Source organism: Humulus lupulus, chromosome 3 (assembly GCF_963169125.1).
Source record: "Humulus lupulus chromosome 3, drHumLupu1.1, whole genome shotgun sequence".
Taxonomy (NCBI): Eukaryota; Viridiplantae; Streptophyta; class Magnoliopsida; order Rosales; family Cannabaceae; genus Humulus; species Humulus lupulus.
The window spans coordinates 35,009,634-35,029,044 of record NC_084795.1 but is presented as its reverse complement, the minus strand read 5'-3'; the positions used below and the strand labels follow the sequence as shown (position 1 = coordinate 35,029,044).

Here is a 19,411-nt window from a genome sequence, read left to right as displayed (position 1 = left end):
GAAAACATACATAACAAGGTAGCTATGCTTGTTTCTCACCTTTTTAAGTTATAAAAGCAAAGGAGATAAGAAGTATACGTTATCAGTTTTTTAAAGTTGGCAATGTAGAATTTCCGTGTTAAAAAATTTAATAATAAAGGTACTGGTCAGAGCAAAAAATAAACAAAGGTACCGATGAAATGAAATAATGAACCCTTTTTTGAAATGTGTTTCACTTCAAGTGGAGTGAAAATGATACAAGGTAGAGAGACAACTGATTCAAAATGGCATGGCGTGTAAAGAACCAAAATGACTTTTCATCAGATTTACAAATACAAGAAAACGAAGAAATGTCGTTTGATTTGGACTACAAGAAAGAATGATGTACATGTGAACAAAACATGACAATATTTCAGTGGCCTGTAAGAACACGCATGTCATTGAAGGAGCTTGATATTTTCACAAAATCAAGTCTTTTCAACTACATCAATCCATTATTAAGTATGCTTAAGCATATTCACCATATTACACAGCTCACGAGTATGAATAACCCATGAAGTTTCTTTACCTTTAACGCATTCTGTGATATACTTGTTTAAATTATATACTGAGTTTTTTTTTGGTTGCATCCAGTAAACATATGAACACCATAGCTGCCATGAAGAAAGCAACTCCAAATAACAATTTCCAAACTACTCCATTAGTCGTATACGTGTACATAAGAATCAACTTCACCTTGATCAGAGCTGGAAACATGAAGATTACGCAGGCTAAGTAAAAGAACAATGTCAGATACATGTCTTTGAAGATCTCCCTTCTCAATTTTTCTGCATACAAGAAGCACCAAGGTGAGAACAATGTCCTACCAAATTCCAGTTCCTTCAGTTAAAAACATCACGACAATTACGAGTTTTCTTACATACATGAAAATGGAAGTTCCAATACCACGCTACCAAATAATCATTTTAAAATCAGACACTTTGCCGGCTAGCTGTAACATGCATATCTTCAGTCAAGGGGCTGAGCTTTAGTAAAGACAAATACTCCTCCTCCACCAACTGAGCGCCCCAAAAGCATGTTGGAATCCAAGTAAGAAAGGTAATATAGACCACCTATTGATCGTCTGCAATTCAGGTATGTTTTAACTTTAACATGCATATCTAGGAGGGAAATGTTAAACAATATTCATGATAACACGTTCTACCTTCCTGGATCTGTTGCAGAAAGTGCTCTATTTGTTACAGGAAATTGAGCTTTGAAAGAACGAAGGAACTGCAAAATCTGTAAAAAAGGATTCATAAGCTTTCATAGCCAGAGGTATTTATTCATGTAAAACTATATATGCATTGGTAATTAATGAACTGAATTTTTGTTGGCATAGAGCTTTAAATACAATCCAGTGGATTGAAGTTGTAATCGCACCATATGTGAAAGGTAATGTACAGAACAATGTTGTTTAAAGTTGTTTACCTGCAGACTTAAAAATGATCGGGGTAGTATTGCTGGGGCGATTAGAGCCTGCAGTTCTTCACTGATTTTTATATTTTGAACAGTGATCTGCCATATAAAACTTGAGGGCCTCAGATAAAGTTTAGAAGCAGAATATTCAGAAATTGTAAACGAAACTAAGTAGTGATGCTCAAAAGAAAGTGCAGCATTATAGCTGGCCTTTTGCAAAGTATATGGATCAATTCATTTAGAGCTTTCGTGAAAAGAGGTTGAAGTGTCAATCAATTAAGACTTGAAGAAAATAAATAAGGCATTGCATGGCATGGCACAGAAAGATAATTAAATTCATGGCACCCAAGATGAAGATTACTTTTTAAAATAAGCACACATTGATACAGATGGATGAATAGATAGACTTGGTTATTCAGTATAATTGAAACTACATCAACATCATTTCACAATGATTTGGCATTTGAACAAGCCAAGAATTAAATAAAAACTCATCTACAAAGACATTAATAAATTTAGGTACTATCAAATATTATAGACAATGCATATTTTGGAAGAAAAATAGAGCATTGGCTTAGTACTAAATGTGGACCTTGCTGCCTTCATTTGTATGTTAAATGCTGCATATCAAGTGACTCCAAAAGAATGATAAATGAGAAAATGCATATGAAAGAAATGATAGAGGGTCCTGAAGCTATTCGAAGTTAAAGAAGGAGCAGTGTGAATACGACTCAAAAAAGGCAGGTAAACAATACACCAGATTGAATTATGCTACACCAGAGTTGAACAGCCACACACATTTAAACTTGAAAAATTCGACAGTCATTGTGGAAAAATACTTGATTGATTTATTCATTTACAAGTAATAGCCTATATATATATATATATTTATAGGCTGTATACAAAATTAGCATCAAGTAATAACCTATATATATAGGCTGTATACACAACTAGCACTAAAGCTGTACAAATCAGATGTAAAAGGAAACAAACAACATATACATAAAAGGAAACATATTAATTCAGATTCCCTAGCTGGAATGATACTGAATTAATTCACAATATTACACACAATTGAATACAAAATATTATGCTAATATTTCTACACCTCCCTCAAGCTGGATAATAGGACCTGCCAGTAACTCACAGAAACATAAATGCTACCAGAATAATACAATAATAAACCAATGGAACAGTAAACCAGCAAAGAACAACCAGAAGCTCTATTGAATAAAATTGAAAATGAGTTCATACACAAAAGGAGAGAGAAACCTCCATGATGCCTAGAATTCTCTTAATTCTTGCATAACATAATCATAGCTTCCTTTTCCCACCAATAGGCTAACACTTGCCCAAATTACCCTTCTAACCAATTAACAATTTATCCACTACAAAATGACTCGGCCTACCCTGGTTCGTGTACCCGGTTCCCCTCCTAGTATAGGTGAACCGAATGATAGGCTTATCGGGCCTATCATTACTCCCCCCAAATTTGAGAACCTTGTCCTCAAGGTTAAAAGCTGGAAACTGGCTGCGAATGGTCTCAAAATTCTCCCAGGTGGCCTCAAAAAGTGGTAAATCCTTCCAGCGAATCAACACTTCAACCTCCTGCCCCGGGGACGCTGGATTCTGCCTCACATTCAACAGTTCAGCAGGTTCAACAATTAATTCCAGATCTGATGTGAGTGTAGGAGGCAGGGTAGGGGACGAATGGGCGTTGCCAATAGCCGCTCGGAGTTGCGAGACATGAAATACTGGGTGAATAGCGGCTGATGGAGGCAAACTGAGATGGTATGCCACCTTGCCAACACGTTTCAGAACAGAAAAAGGGCCGTAATACCTTGCCGACAGCTTCTCATTTTTGCGTGTGGCTAGCGATTTCTCTCTGTAAGGGCGAAGCTTCACGAAAACCTTGTCACCCACCTCAAAATCCACCTGTCTGCGTGACCCATCAGCGCTGTCTTTCATCTTCTGTTGTGCACGCAGCAAGTGCATCTTCAAATCATCTAGAAAAGAGTCCCGTTCTTCCAGCATTTGATCCACCGCGACAACATGATTCGATCCAGCTGCATAGCGGATTAAAGGAGGCGGATCTCGCCCGTACAGCACCTTAAATGGCGTACAGCCCAGTGAAGAATGGTACGACGTATTGTACCAATATTCAGCCCATGAAAGCCACTTTGCCCACGCTTTTGGTCTATTCGAAGCAAAACAGCGGAGGTACGTTTCAAGGCACCGGTTGACCACCTCCGACTGTCCATCTGTTTGGGGGTGATAAGCGGTGCTGTGGCGGAGTTCTGTGCCTTGCAATTTGAACAATGCAAACCAGAAATGGCTAAGGAAAATTCTGTCGCGGTCTGACACAATAGAGAGAGGTATACCGTGTAGTTTTACTACATGTACAACGAACGCTTCAGCCACTGTTTTGGCGGTAAATGGGTGACGGAGGCCGATGAAGTGGCTATAATTGCTCAATCTATCCACCACCACTAAAATAGTATCCACCCCCTCGGATTTGGGCAGTCCCTCTATAAAATCCATGGTTAATTCCTCCCAAACCTGTGCCGGCAACGAAAGAGGCTGTAGTAATCCCCCAGGAGACATGGCCAAATACTTGTTTCGCTGGCATACATCGCAAGAGCGAACAAACTCCAATACTTTAGCTTTCATTCCCACCCAATACACGTCTCCTTTCAGCCTGTGATAAGTACGCAATTCGCCAGAATGTCCTCCAATAGATGAACAGTGATACTCCCTTAGAAAATGTGGCAATAAAGCTGAAGAAGAAGATAAAACCAAGCGTCCTTTATAGAGTAACCGCTGTTGGGATAATGAAAAACCAGCAATCTGTTTTCCTTGCTCCAACTCACGCTGAATCCGAGACAAGAATGGGTCGGCTGTAATTTCACGGTGCACTAACCCCCAATCCAGCCACGTGGTCGATGTCAACAGTGCGCATTCTACCTGGCTGACCCGCGATAAAGCATCAGCGGCACGATTGGTCTCTCCCGGCCGATATTGTATATCAAAATCGTAACCCAATAGTTTGACCAGCCATTTTTGGTGTTCCGGAGTAACCAGCCGCTGCTCCAACAAAAACTTAAGACTTTTTTGGTCCGTTCGAACAATAAACCGCCTACCAAGTAAATAAGGTCTCCATTTTAGTACCGCAAGGACAATAGCCATAAGCTCCTTCTCGTAAATGGATTTCAGCCGAGCTTTAGCCTTCAACACTTGACTGAAATATGCGAGTGGCCTTCCTTCCTGCATTAAAACAGCCCCTATGCCAAACCCCGATGCATCGGTCTCCGCTATGAAAGGCTTGATAAAATCGGGCATCGCCAAAACAGGGACTGTAGTGAGCCGTTTTTTAAGCTCCTCAAAGGCGATTGTGGCTGTTTCATTCCACTTAAACTGGTCCTTTTTCAGTTGCTCCGTAAGAGGCCGAGCTATTTCGCCATAGTTCTTAACAAACTTCCTATAATACCCAGTCAACCCAAGAAATCCCCGTAGCTCCTTTAACGTTCTTAGTAGCGGCCAATCCACCATTGACTGGATCTTTGAAGGGTCCACGGCCACACCCGCACCTGAAATGATATGCCCCAAATATTCAACTTGCCGCTGTCCAAAACAACACTTCTTAAGATTTGCAAAAAACTGGTGGTCCGACAGTGTTTGTAAAACGATCTCAAGATCCTTGACATGGGTTTGCTCATCCGGGCTATACACAAGAATGTCATCGAAGAATACCAAAACCCGCTTTCGTAAATGAGGTATGAAAATGTCGTTCATTTGTGACTGAAAAGTGGCTGGGGCATTTGTCAACCCAAACGGCATCACCACGAACTCATGATGGCCTTCATGAGTCTGAAATGCAGTTTTATGAATGTCCTCCTGCCGTACGCGAATCTGATGGTAGCCCGAGCGTAAATCCAGTTTGGAGAATACTTGAGCGCCATGGAGCTCATCAATCAGCTCATCTATAACTGGTATGGGGAACTTATCGGGCACCGTGGCTCGATTTAGTGCCCTGTAATCCACACAAAAACGCCAACCCCCGTCCTTTTTCTTAACTAGCAGAATCGGGCTCGAAAAGGGGCTGGTACTTGGTTGTATCACTCCTGTTCGTAACATCTCTTGAACCAACTTTTCGACTTCGTCTTTGATGCCGTGGGGGTAGCGATAGGGTCGAATACTCACAGGAGCTGCATCTGGCTGAAGTATAATGGCATGGTCATGACGACGCTGGGGTAGCAGCGAAGATGGGGTGTCGAATACGTTGCGAAACCATTGCAACACTTGCTGTACTCCCTCCGAATAGACAGCGAAAAGCTGAGATACTTCTGTACAACCCAGTTCGACCCACACGCCATGCTTCTCAGTCTGTAATAAGCGAATCATTTGCTTCAATGATATACACGTTTTATGCAGGAGAGGATCCCCGTGTAAGACAATAGGTTGCCCGCGGACTCTAAGCTTCATAGTATGTTCTTTCCAGTGATGTGTAGTTTCTCCCAAAGTTTCTAACCATTGAACTCCCAAAATCACGTCTGTACTACCCAGCTGCAAAGGAAGGAAGTCTTCCACAATTTCGATGCCTTGTAATTGTAAATGAACCGAACGACACACTCCCGCCCCCTTCACTGCGTTCCCACTGCCCATTTGTACCCCGTATGTCTCAGTCTCGGACACCGGCAGCGTAAGTTTCTGGGCCAACTCCGTGTAATAAAATTGTGGGTCGCCCCACTATCCACCAAAACAACTACTTCATGACCTAAGATCGAGCCCAGAATTTTCATGGTCTTGGGAGAGGTTAACCCAACCACCGCATTCAACGACACTTCCACCAACTGGGCTTCCGCCTCCCCCGCTGATGCCGTCACACCCAAGGCTGCCCCAAGCGGATCAGTGGCCGAATCCTCCATGGCGTCATCTTGAATAAGAATGACCTGCACTTCAGCCTGCGAGCACTCATGGCCCCGCGTCCAACGTCCATCACACTTAAAGCAGACACCACGACGTTTCTTCTCCTGGATTTCTGCCTCGGAAAGGCGCTGATAGGTCGAAGTCTGGGCTGGAGCCGTGACTGGTTTGGGGCTGGTGATCGTGGAAGTCGAAGTGGAGGAAGAAGAAGGGGAAAGTACGAAAGTACCCTTACCATGAACATCAGGGATAGACAGAGTGCCCAAGGGAGGTCTTGGACTAGACCTAACGGGCCCAGCTGGCCCAGTCCGAAGGCCTTTAGTGAGGGCCTGGGTTGCTTCAAGTTGTTCAGCTAGCTCCATCATGTGAATCAGCCCGTTGGGCTCCAACACTCTCAAAGGGGCCTGGATTTCCACTTTCAGCCCTTTCAAAAATGCAGCCCGTAAAGCAGCTTCTCCCATCGTCTCCACTGAAGCAGCTAGAGCTTCAAACTTCCTTCTGTATTCCTGAACCGAATCCACTTGCTGCAGAACAAAAAATCGGTCATAAACCGAACCTTCACCCACGGGACGAAATCGCCGTAACAACAGCAATTTCAGTTCCTCCCAAGTTGTAATAAGGCGCCGTTGGTTCTCCCAACGAAACCAATTCAAGGCCGCCCCCTCCAAACACGAAACCGCAGCCTCTAATTGCTCGGTTGAGGACAGTCGCTGCAACCCGAAGTAGCGTTCAGCCCGATAGGTCCATTCATCTGGATCGTCACCCACAAAAACTGGCAATTCAATCTTACGGGGCTGAAATTCCGACCGCCGCTCACCACAATCGACGCCACGGCTGGAAGAACCACCACCCGTCACGGCCGAACCCTCGCTAGGCAGTCGGCGATGCGAACCAAGGCCGCCCAACGTCCCCTCTCGCAACGACGCGAGTTCGTCAGCCACCCGACCCTGAGCCGTAACCAGGCGATCCAGCACTTCCTTCATGGAGCCGAGCTCCACCCCGTGCTCCTTAAGTAGCAAACCGTGATCCTGAAGCTGATGCTGGACAGAGGACAGAGACGATTCAACACCCTCCACGCGAGATTCCATCCTGGTTGAGATCGGCATGCACAACACCGGGACTGGTTCTGATACCAATTAATAGGACCTGCCAGTAACTCACAGAAACATAAATGCTACCAGAATAATACAATAATAAACCAATGGAACAGTAAACCAGCAAAGAACAACCAGAAGCTCTATTGAATAAAATTGAAAATGAGTTCATACACAAAAGGAGAGAGAAACCTCCATGATGCCTAGAATTCCCTTAATTCTTGCATAACAGAATCATAGCTTCCTTTTCCCACTAATAGGCTAACACTTGCCCAAATTACCCTTCTAACCAATTAACAAATTATCCACTACAAAATGACTCGGCCTACCCCTGGTTCGTGTACCTGAACCGAATGATAGGCTTATCGGGCCTATCACTGGAGCATACAAATCCCACATGCTCAGCTTGCACACTTGTTCATCAAAACTTTCCTATGATAATCCTTTAGTTAGCAAGTCAGCAACTTGTTGTTTGCTTGGCACATAAATAACACAGTTCTTTTTCTTCAATATTTTGTTTATGAAATGACTATCCAGCTCCACATGTTTGGTTCTATCATGATGAACCGGATTGTGTGTTATATTGATTGTTGATTTATTGTCGCTATAGAGTTTCATAGGATTAATCCTTTGAAGTTGTATTTCTTCAAGAACATGTTTAATCCAAATCCATTCACATACTCCTAGAGCAAGGCTCTAACCTCAGCTTCTGCATTGCTTCTTGCTACAACAGGTTGTTTCTTACTTCTCCAAGTAACAAGATTCCCTCATACCTTGGTACAATATCCCGAGGCTAATCTTCTGTCCTCAACTGAACCTGCCTAATTTGCATCTGTGAAAGCTTCTACACCTCTTTCTTCATACCTTAGATACCGTAATATCATGTAAACTGCTTCCAAGTTTTCTTCTAAAGGATTGTGCATATACTGACTAACCAATCTAACTGCAAAGGCAATATTTGGTCTTTTGCATGAGACAAATAGATCAATTTCCCCGTTAGTTGTCGGTACATCCCTTTGTCCATCAGTTTTACTTTTATCACTAGCTTGTACTTCCCTTTGGGTTCCACTGGTGTTGCTACTGGTTTACACCCAAGTATGCCTGTCTCTTTGAGTAGATCAATAACATACTTACATTGAGACTGAAACCCTTTGTTTGGTTCTTGCAATCTCCATACCCAAAAAATATCTCATCTGACCAAGATCCTTTACCTCAAATTCCTGGGCTAGCAATTTTTTAAGTTTTTCCAACCCATTAAGGTCATCTCCAGTTAGAACCATATCATCTACATAGACAATAGGAAGTGCAATCTTATCATCTATTGAATGTTTGAAAAATAGGGTATTATCAGATTAACCTTGTTTGCACTCATGCTTCTTAATCACTTGGTTAAACCTCTCAAACCATGCACGTGGTGATTGCTTCAAGCCATAAAGAGATTTCTTTAAGTGACATACAGTTTCCTTTCCATATTTTCCTTCAAAGTCAGGAGGGATTTTCATATAGACCTCCTCTTCTAAATTTTCATTCAAGAATGCGTTCTTAATATCAAGTTGTTGCAAAGGTCAATTAAAATTAGCAGCTATTGATAATAGAATTCTTATTGTATTTAATTTTTCCACTGGTGTGAATGTCTCTGTGTAGTCCACTCCATGTGTTTGAGTAAACCCTTTGCAACCAGCCTTGCCTTGTACCTGTCTATAGTGCTATCAGCTTTGTATTTTAATGTGAATACCCACTTGCATCCTACCACATGCTTGTCTTTGGGCTGGACAACTATTTTCCAGCGCATCTATTTTCTCATCAACTGCTCTCTTCCATTCAGGAACCGAAAGAGCTTCATCAATATTCCTTGGAATGATCAATTCCTCAATGTTGGTAGCAAAGGTTTTGAACTTTAAATAATATGTTGTAACACACATACTTAGATATAGGATGTAAAGTACAACTCCTAACTCCCCTCCTTTTTGCAATGGGTAGATTTGATTCTATCACACTAGGGTACTCAAGATTAGGATTGGAATCAGGTTAGATGGGGTTCAGAGAATTACTTACAATGGGATTTGTCTCTAGTTCAGACTAATGAAATGTGGAGTCCATAGTTGGCTGTATTACTTGATGTTTACCCCGTCGCCTAGTATAAACCAGCAACTCTTTTTCTGGCTGTATGTCAAGGATGATTTTTTCAGAATTTAGAACAAGAGTGTATGCAATGGGCAGACCAAACTCAAGTCCTATCATTGGGAGACAAGTATCCCAACAGCGAGCATCAATGACAGTCCCTCGCTGAAGCGAAGTGTTGGTATAGAAACGATGTTCTTTAATAAATGTGACATCTAATGAAACATGCATGCGATGGGTGACTGGATTATAACATTTTTAGCCTTTATTATGTGGAAGAATAACCAAGGAAAACACATTTTTGAGAACGGGATCAAATTTGGTATTATTAGGACCTAAAACATGAACATATGAGGTACAAACCAAACATTTATAATGGAATATCATATATAAGATGAGTTTGAGGATAAGCTTTAAGAAGTAACGAAATTGGAGTTTGATGTTGTAAGAAATGAGAAGGCATTCTATTGATTAAATAGGTTGTTGTTAAGACAGCCTCACCCCAAAAATGCCTAGGAACAGAAGTAGTGAACATGAGTGCCCTATCAACTTCTAATAAATGTTGATCTTTTCTTTCGGCAATCCCATTTTGTTGGGGAGTATTGACACGTGAACCTTGATGGATTATACCATTAGAGAGAAGATAATCACCTAAGAGAGAATTAAAATATTCGATGTCATTATCAATGTGCAAAACTTGGAGATTAGCATGAAATTAATTTTTAATCATTGAATGAATTTTTTTTTAAAAGTAGCAACAACATCAAATTTATCTTTTAAAAGATATACCCAAGTTAGGTGTGTATGTTCATCGATGAATGATATAACTAGCAAGTGTTTGAAACAACACTTGTAACACAGGATGGCCCCCACATGTCACTTTGAATGAGAGTGAATGGATGAGATGCTTTATAGGGGTGAGAACGAAAAAATACAATGTTTTGCAAATTGACACACTTCACATTTAAACAAGCTTTATAGGCTTCCTTTCTTCCAGGTTTACACCATTATTTTCATAGTACCTGGACATTGGCTATAGGTGGTAAACAGTTTAGATTGACTAGTCATATGGTCGGATGCGCTAGAGTCAATATTCCAGGGAGTGGTTTGAGTCGTAAAGGCAGTAGAAGTACTTGGGACTGGGGAATTGTTCAGATATGGTCTGGTGGCAGAATTGAGAAGTTGATGGAGTTGCGCAATCTAGTATGTGGTGAAAGGGAATGTCAAAGCATGCCCTTCAGAATTGTTGGTGAAAGAGAATGGTGATTTGAAGATTAAGCGGTTCAAAGTGATAATAAACAACCTCAGTAGAGGTTTTTGAAATTTCAGAGATGGCAGATTGTTGCCAGTGGTGTTGAGATCAGTTGGAGTAGTGATTTTCAATGGTCAGAATGAAAACAATTGAGCTCAGAAAAGAAGCTTTGATACCATGTGGAAAAATACTTGATTGATTTATTCATTTATAAGCAATAGCCTATATATAGGCTGTATACAAAATAAGCACAAAAGTTGTACAAATCAGATGTAACTCTGACAACTATCCTAGGTCAACTAATTAGTCCTAGAATCAAGCAATATATACATAAAAGGAAACGCATTAATTCAGATTCCCTAGCTAGAATGATACCGAATTAGTTCACAATATTACATACAATTAAATACAAAATATTTTGCTGATATTTCTACAGTCATGTTTCACAAAAGGCAGAAAAACATACCTCTTCAAACTGAAGGTAGATATTACGAACGGAAACGACATCAAATTTTGCAGAAACAAGCAAAGTTGCACCCTCTTGTTCCTTCAAGTATGAAACCAAATAGCATTAAATGTAAAATTTGAGCTTCATAGAACGGAGTCCTGTAAAATTTAAATTAAATTAAATTAAAACAATAGAAGCCCTATGCATTTGAAATTGCCTTGTATATTCTCCAACCAATTTGCTTGAAAATTACAAATCTGAAACTTGTCCCAGGTATATATCTCCAAACCAAAATATGCAGCTTTAAATCAGAAGTTACATTAACATGTATCTTATATCTTGTACTGAAGTTGGTAAAAGGCCAATCTATACCTCAAACAGATTTGGGATACTCCATCGAACAACATTTCGGATTATACCTCCCCTAGATTGATCCCGACATTCAAATTTCTGATAGATCTGCCCAACCTATAACCACAATAATTGAAAATAAGATAGAGGAACAACAGAAAACAAACCATCTCAAAAAACGTAACTAACATAATGTAGAGTAAAGAAAACAGCACAATTTACGAGTACAAGCCCAAACCAGAGAAAAGAAAAATAAAAGATCATGACTCTGATTTGAATTGTTGAAATAGGATCCATAAAGCATTTCATGACTATTCACTATATAAAAGTTTCTACAAGAAAACACTTGCAAAAAAAGAACAAGGCTCCACACTCTAGGAAGTGAGAATTTCAGGTATAATTAATAGATTAAAGGGCTAAACTATCAGAATCAAGCAAATTAAATCACCAAGATCCTTAGAGGATAAATTCCCGAGTTCTGCTTCCTTCTCTCTCGTTTCTTTTTCTGGGTCCTCTGAATAAAAAGCGATGAGGGCATCTTAAAGAAATGAGAAACATAGACTAATGGTGTAAACCTGGAAGAAAGGAAGCCTTGCAGCAGCCTCCAGAAGAATGAGAACATCAGAAGCAGAGGTATACTGCAAGCGCCATGTCCCATCCAATTTCACCAAGTCAATTGGAGTACCCCTGTTGTACCCTTCCACGCTCACCTGCCAGTTTCTTGCTCACTTTAGTATAGAACAACTTCAATCTATTACTAGCTTAATCTGTGTCAATCACACTTTATTGTCCAAGCTTATACACAAGTGACCCTAAATAAGATAATTCAAACTACTTAAAGAAGGAACTAAACCAAGGCCTCCTCTATTAGAGAGCGCTGATCAGCCGTTGTTGTGAGGCCCCGTTGGGTGTCCTGAACTGCTCTCAACAAATCATGTTTTTTGTTCTCAACCTCAAATTCCAATGCCTGGAACCAAAACAGTCAGCACATATGTAGGTAAGATAGTATAACCAGAAAATAAAATAAGAGAGGAAAGAAAAAAAACCTGAGTTACTTGGGATGATAAAGTTGCCAAACATGGTGATAATCTCCGAGGAAAAGACTTTTGGCTTGCAGTAAGCATGGAGCTATGAGGCTTAATCTTCTCAAGAGTTCTCTTTCCAGTAGACAGATACATGGGGGAAGCAAAAGCCAGGTCCATTTCTTAACAAAATACCCATATTAGTGTTGGATTACAACAAAAGTTCGAATGAATTCAGATACCAACTAAAACAGGCAAAAAGAAGTATTTGCTAACATGTAATAAGCTAGCTAATTCAGTAACTCAATGAAAAAAAAAAAAAAAAAAACCTCTTTTCTTACGCAAAAATTAAATAAAGACAAAATAAATAATAAAACTAAATTGCTCCCAGGTATTGGACAGTAGGACTGGTATCCATTCATATGCAAGAATGCAAAAGCCATTATCACTTTATTCTTTTTCAAAATCCCAGAAATCCTCCCCATAGTCACTTCACAGCTCAAGTTCAAAACTGGGTTCTCCAACTACACCGTACAGTTTTTGTGAGAAATGCAACGTAAGCACATTCCCAAGTAGAGCAAACCATCACCAACTACTCGAACTATCCTCATGGCTAATAAGCCAAACCCATTATATGAGCATTTTGAAGCATCACTCAGACAAGTTACAACACATGATTTAAAAAACAATATAGCAAAAGAGGGGCCAAAATTCAACGCATTAACCACATGATTTCAGCTCCCAGATTATAAAATTCAACATAAAAAGGTTGTAACTTTCATTAAAGCTTTTCTCAAGAAAATGTATAGCGACCCCATTTCGAAATGCTATGAAAATCACCAAAAAAAGTATAATCTTTTGATTTAAGTTAGTGAACCCATGTGAGAATATGATTCTTTGATACCTGTTGGAGGAAAACTTTTGCTGTTAACTTTTTTTCTTCCTCTGGGTACCCATTTTAGAGGAAAAAGAGAAGAATTATGTAAAATACCTGTTTTTTTTATATATAAAATCAGAAACTCAGAATCGTCTTCCCACTCTTGTGATCCTGAGCTCTATCAGCTGTCGCAGTTGTGTGGTTCGTCTTCTACGGCCCACGTTTGCTTTCCCCGGTTAATAAATAAAAGGATGTCTTAGCCAACGTTTACTTCACTAACAATAAAACAGAAATTATGTTTTGATCCCTAATTATAAATATTTATCATTTTGGTCCTTAAACAAAAATAGTTAGAGTTCGTTTAAAGGAAATTAGAGTGGTCCCTTTTTCAAATCCTTGATTTTAAAGAATGTTTGTTCTTTGAAAAAAGAATCAAACAATAATGTCTTTTTTATATTATAACTTAGGTATAGTCATAGATGTGTCAATTAATACAGTGGGTGTATACATTGATTTGTTCTTATTATCGATTAATATTGCCATAACATAATTTAAACTAAGTTTTTTTCTCAAGAAATAAAATAAAAAAACAGAGCCCCATCATATGAGACAAATTTCTTTTGAAAAATATAATTCATATTTAACATTTGTGGAATTGAAATTTTTCAATTTCCAACATATTCTATCCTATTTGTTTTAATATGTAAATAATTAACAAAATAGTTAATAATATTTAAAGATGGAATAACGTAGTAATGTAGCATTCATACTTAGATAAATTATGTTAGAGATGAAATAGAAAAATTGAATGAAAGTATTTTTTTTATCCTTAGTGAGCGTTTCTTTTCTTCCCATACAGCACATAATGGAGAAAGGTTCAAATTGAATATTTAATTTCGTAGTCTAAACTGTAAAAAATTTCCAACCAAACAATATTTATTACCATAAATACACTTTACACATCTTGTTTTTTTTTTTTTTTTGCTCAATTTGTGAGGATAAATCAAACAGTGTTGCCTTAATTTTTAACTTAACGGAAACAATGCCATGCACAAAACTATTTGTTAGAAAATTTTGTATGCTAACAATGTACTTTCTCTAAATATCTTCAACAGTAAAAACCATTACATTATTATCTGTAGTAATATTAAACTTTGACCACCTTGGGTGTGATAACGACGGTTCGTCTCTTTTGTTGTTTCGATAGTAATGAGTGAAACCAAAATCAAAGATCCATTGTTTGTGTTATGCCAAAGATGCTTAATTTATAACCAAAACAAAGGCTAAACATGATCTGGTAGATGACAATTTGTATCTCATAGATAATTGTAACAAGTTGTACAATACTAATATAACCTACATAATACTTAGGGGTGTTTGGCATAGGATAAAGTAAAGGTGGGAATGCGAATCTAAATTCCTTCCTATGTTTGGTTCAAATTCCTATATTTGGTTCAAATTTTAATAAAATAAAGTTAATAATTTGTGTAAACCCCACGTGTTTTTTTTAAGACTAATAGTGAACCATTTTGTACACAAAAGTTTAATATTAACTCCATCCTATGTCCTTCTACACTTTCTAAGGCAACTCAATTATTCAAAACAAACAGTGACATATGCTGAACACATCGTATTGCCAAGAGCTATGTAACGTATTCAACACTTTAGCAAGGTTTAAAAAAATTAATAATAATACGCAGAAACGTAAACTCCTAAATTGGAATATGCTGAACTATAATGCAAGACAGATAGACCAACCAATTTGTGAAAAAACATATATTGATAAAGGCACAAGGCCTTCATGTTCTGTTTTTACCAATTCGTGTGAAACTCAAGCTTTCATGACATAATGGTCATAGCACGCCAATCAAATCTTTAGGCTGATTTTTCGTTGATAAAACCTTCCTTCCGACCTTCAAATCCCGGTCGCATGAGCTTCTTCTCCCTCTTTGCCATTCGCCGCGTCTTCTTATCTTGTTTCTTCTGCTCTATGTTCTGTGACCTCTTCTCCTGTCTTTCTGATTTCAATTTCTCCGTAGTTTGAACCCTTTCCTTCCACTTCAAAGCATTCTTCTGTTGCCTCTTCTTCTCCTTGTGTAAGCTCTGTTTCAACAGCTTGGGATCGTCGTGAACCTTTTTCCCAGCGGCCCTACTCGTGGCTGCATCCCAAGAATGCTTCTTTGAGATAATCTCTCCTTTCTCTGGATCATTCTTCGCTTCCTCCAACTTCTTGGCTCTCTCCAGTTCCTTTGCTTTCGAAAGCCTCCTCTTCTTCTTCTCGTGCTCATCGTCATTACTGAGCTTGACATGACCAAATGAAAGCACCTTTGAGGCTTCTTCAACATCTTTCTCTACTTTCTTCTCCGAAATACCAGTTTTAGCTGCTTTGTCTCCGAACTCATTTTCCCTTTTACGCTTCTTATACTCGATGCTTCTCCTCTCATTCCTCTCATACCTCTTGGTTATTCTAGGCTCCGAGCCTGCAGTGTTCCGACTAGACTGAAACTCTTCAATTCTGCGACGCAACCGTTGCCGCAGCTCTTCATATGTGACCGACCTATTGTCATCATCCAAACCAGACAAAACAGGCTTAGTCTCAGTTTCATCTTCCGCATCAATCTCAACCTCCTTTTTCTCCTTCTCCAAGCTCTCCTTCAGCAAATCAAGGGTTGTTGCAGAAGACTTATCGGGATCTAACCGATTCCTTCTAGCTTTCTTAATGTTCTCCCTAGCTTCCTTCTTGGCCGAAGCCTTTTGGGCCTTGCTAAGACCCTGATACCAGGGTTTATCCTTGTCATCAATAGATAGATAGAACTTAGCAGGTATAAGCTCAACTAACTTGTCAAAGAAGAGCGAATGCTGATGAATTAAAGACTTCGAATCAACAACAGTGGTCGATTCACCACCAGACTTGACCCTTTTCTTCTTCATCTAAACCAGTTATTGAAATTTAAGATTTTTTCAGAAAGTTAATCACCAGAAACAATTTCCAGACCAAATACAGACAATCGAAACAGAGAAAAGATAATAAATTTTTCCCCCAAAAAAAATAATTAAAAAACTAAACTTTAGCGAATGAAACCCATTTAGAAACTTGTAAACTCCAAACGAAAACCCTAATTCTTGAAGCTCTACTAAAATTCTAATCCGAACACGTATCTATAAATTACAGAGAGCAAAAGAAGTGAAAACCATGTCAACTTGAGAGAACAATTAATATAATTGAAATCAACATAGCTGAACTCTAAATTGCAATCAAAGTTGATTGGAGTAAAACCTGCGTTGGGGGCCGGCGTTGAGAGAGAGAGACTGGGGTGCAAATTAGGGTTTTAGGGTTTAGGTCTTGGGGACTTGTCGTTTCAGGAGTTTAGGCTGCTTCCCTTTCTCTATGATGAGGAAGAAATTAAAATGGAACTGAAGCTTTTTTAGCTCTTAATATCCAAAATGGAACATGCTTCCAGTGGGCGAGAAACATCGGATGTAATCAAAAATAGCAACTACTAAGAACATGAGTTGTGAACAAATTACATGAACAGTCAGATATATAAAAATTTTGAAAAATATAAAGCATTAACAATACAAAACATAATTCTCTAATGACCAATAAAGCATAACCATGAAAGCTTATAAAGCATCTTGATTACTATTAAACTACACAAACAAATTATTCACACAATCATTTTATCAAACATGCCAACTACACAAAATCACATTGTCAAATGTGGAACCCGAAACCCACTTTCCCAAACATCAATGACCTATTTAATTTCATAATTGCACAGAAAAAATTAGTTACTATTATTATTTCAATGTTGAAACGGAAAATGATCATATATCATTTCAATATCAAGAGAACAAAATCAAATGATCCCATTATATAATATAAAATCGTATATGTATATTCTAGATTCTCAATGATCCCATATATGAAAGTATATAACACTGAGAGAGGAAAGGAGAAGGAAAGAGGCGCCATGAAGGCATATGACTCCATGAGAGTGAGAGACAGAGAGAGAGAGGGAGGGAGGGAGAGTTGTGGTGAAAGAGAGCTAGCGAAGTGAGTACAAGAGGTTGGGTTTACCAGGTAAACTTTACCTACAGTGGCGTCGGCGTGGGTGTGGTGTGGGTTTGGAGTGCGGTGGCGGATTGGAGGTGGTAGACCGGCGTGAAAGTGCAAGGAGCTTCTCTCTATCGTCGACTGATGAAGTGAAAGGCAAGAAATGGTTATGCTTTATAAGTTTTGGGAAATGGTATTTAGAAAGGGTGAAAACGTTAAAAAAATCAGTTATCGAGGCAGTTACAAAATTAGGAGAGGAAAATAAAGAAACAATCAATTATTATTTTAGAGTGTGTTGGAATTAGTTGGGTAAAGTAGTAATTATATATTCTAATGATTACTTTAAAAATAATAAAATATATTTGATGTCAAGTGTAATTACTTATAAATTTTTATTGTCATGGGTTGACGTGGTTTTTCGCCAACAGTATATTTAAGAGATAATAAGGTTGATTGGTGCTTAATAATAAACGAAAATATGAAATAAATTCACAAGAACACAAATCTTTTTACGTTGTTAAATGGTTAAAATTCACCTAATCCACAAGTCTATATTATTGTTGTTTCTTTCTCTATTTTGGCAGAGTTTCAGTGTTACAGAATAATCGCTTATTTTCCTGTCTAATATTCTCAGTATTTATAGAGAAATTCTATGGACAGATTTAGGTAACCGCGTGAGTCAATCACATATTTACATATTTATTACATTTAATACAAGCAATTCACATTTATATTGGGATATGATTTGATTACAAAATAAATAGTTTCCTAATATCTGGGACATTAAATATGACAGGCCGGTCATAAATAATCGTATAAAAGTACCCGAGTCTTTAGGGATCCGCGGGTACGCAATATATTTGAATTATCACGAGCTAGATATCTCTCCGAGCTCGTACTTCGGCAGCCATTTGAATATCATGAGCTCGTGCTTCACAACCTTCATGTCTGTAGCTCGGGTTAAACTCAGGACGCCTAACACCACACGTGCCCATGTGAAACCGGAGTTGCTTACGTGGATAATAAACAGATAGCATTTCCTTGGTTAGGGTACAACATTTGCCCCCCAAGTCTGATATTTCTCTGTATATTTATTTGCCAGCTGTGCCCGAGCTGAGTGAAGGACTCGTGCTGAAATTAGGGTACAACATTTGCCCCCCAAGTCCCTGCTCGTGGTTCATGTCGTCACCTTCTGACCTACACAGTAGGGACTTTTAGACTTCTGTTGCATTAAACCATGCCTGCCCACTACTCGAGTACTGGACACGTGGTATACCACAATTGGCGTCTATTCGGGTTTCGAGGCCTACAATAATTGTCTTGTCACATTTTTGTCGTCGTTTTGTCTTTTTAACCATGGCCTTTGCATCTTGTACTAACCAAATCGGATGGCCCAAATTAATTTATGTCGTTTACGTATAAATAGGGTAGGCAATTTTCAGGTTTCACCACTTTTCATTTGAAATTTTTCTATATTTTCTCTCTTCTATATTTCCGAATCCTTCTTCTTTCTCAGAAAAACCCAAAAATCGTTCGTTGCACCCAGTTACTCAAGAGTCTTCCAGGAACTTTCCCCTGCAAAGTTTACTTTCTATCGAAGAACATACTATAAGTACCTCGTCTTTTGGTTTTGAAGAAATTTTTCTTTTACTGGTCTTTTTTTTTTTTTTTTTTGTTCTTCACCATGCTCACCCGCACTTCACCGTAGTCAATATTAGGTTATTTCCCAAATGTTTTTAGCAAATAGGCTTCAACTTAGATTCAATGAGTAGGTCCTAAAATATCTTTAGAACTATGACATTCATAAAATTGGGTAATTTCTGGGTAAA

The 19,411-nt window shown here is 38.8% G+C and overlaps 2 protein-coding genes across 9 annotated transcripts; both read right to left on the bottom strand.

Moving 5' to 3' along the window:
• Window positions 1-395: 395 nt before the first annotated feature.
• LOC133822523 (probable plastid-lipid-associated protein 10, chloroplastic) lies at window positions 396-13,793 on the bottom strand. 2 transcript variants are annotated; one of them, XM_062254897.1, is made up of 10 exons: window positions 13,640-13,793; window positions 12,673-12,830; window positions 12,480-12,593; window positions 12,202-12,336; window positions 11,648-11,743; window positions 11,294-11,374; window positions 1,450-1,536; window positions 1,184-1,260; window positions 903-1,102; window positions 396-806 (listed from the first exon to the last, which is right to left on the bottom strand). In XM_062254897.1, the coding sequence occupies exons 2-9, from the start codon at window positions 12,826-12,828 to the stop codon at window positions 988-990; spliced, it is 861 nt and encodes a 286-aa protein (XP_062110881.1). In that variant the 5' UTR covers window positions 12,829-12,830; window positions 13,640-13,793; the 3' UTR covers window positions 396-806; window positions 903-987. The 2 variants fall into 2 exon arrangements, with proteins under 2 accessions (XP_062110881.1, XP_062110883.1); XM_062254899.1 differs by having other exon boundaries at window positions 13,553-13,756.
• Window positions 13,794-15,276: 1,483 nt separating this feature from the next.
• Window positions 15,277-17,767, bottom strand: LOC133822520 (ribosomal RNA-processing protein 14-C-like). 7 transcript variants are annotated; one of them, XM_062254891.1, is made up of 3 exons: window positions 17,621-17,760; window positions 16,803-17,022; window positions 15,277-16,456 (listed from the first exon to the last, which is right to left on the bottom strand). In XM_062254891.1, exon 3 carries the CDS (start codon window positions 16,454-16,456, stop codon window positions 15,401-15,403), a length of 1,056 nt encoding a protein of 351 aa, XP_062110875.1. In that variant the 5' UTR covers window positions 16,803-17,022; window positions 17,621-17,760; the 3' UTR covers window positions 15,277-15,400. The 7 variants fall into 7 exon arrangements, with proteins under 7 accessions (XP_062110875.1, XP_062110874.1, XP_062110876.1 ...); XM_062254890.1 differs by having other exon boundaries at window positions 16,803-17,025; window positions 17,621-17,751; XM_062254892.1 differs by having other exon boundaries at window positions 17,607-17,749.
• Window positions 17,768-19,411: the final 1,644 nt, after the last annotated feature.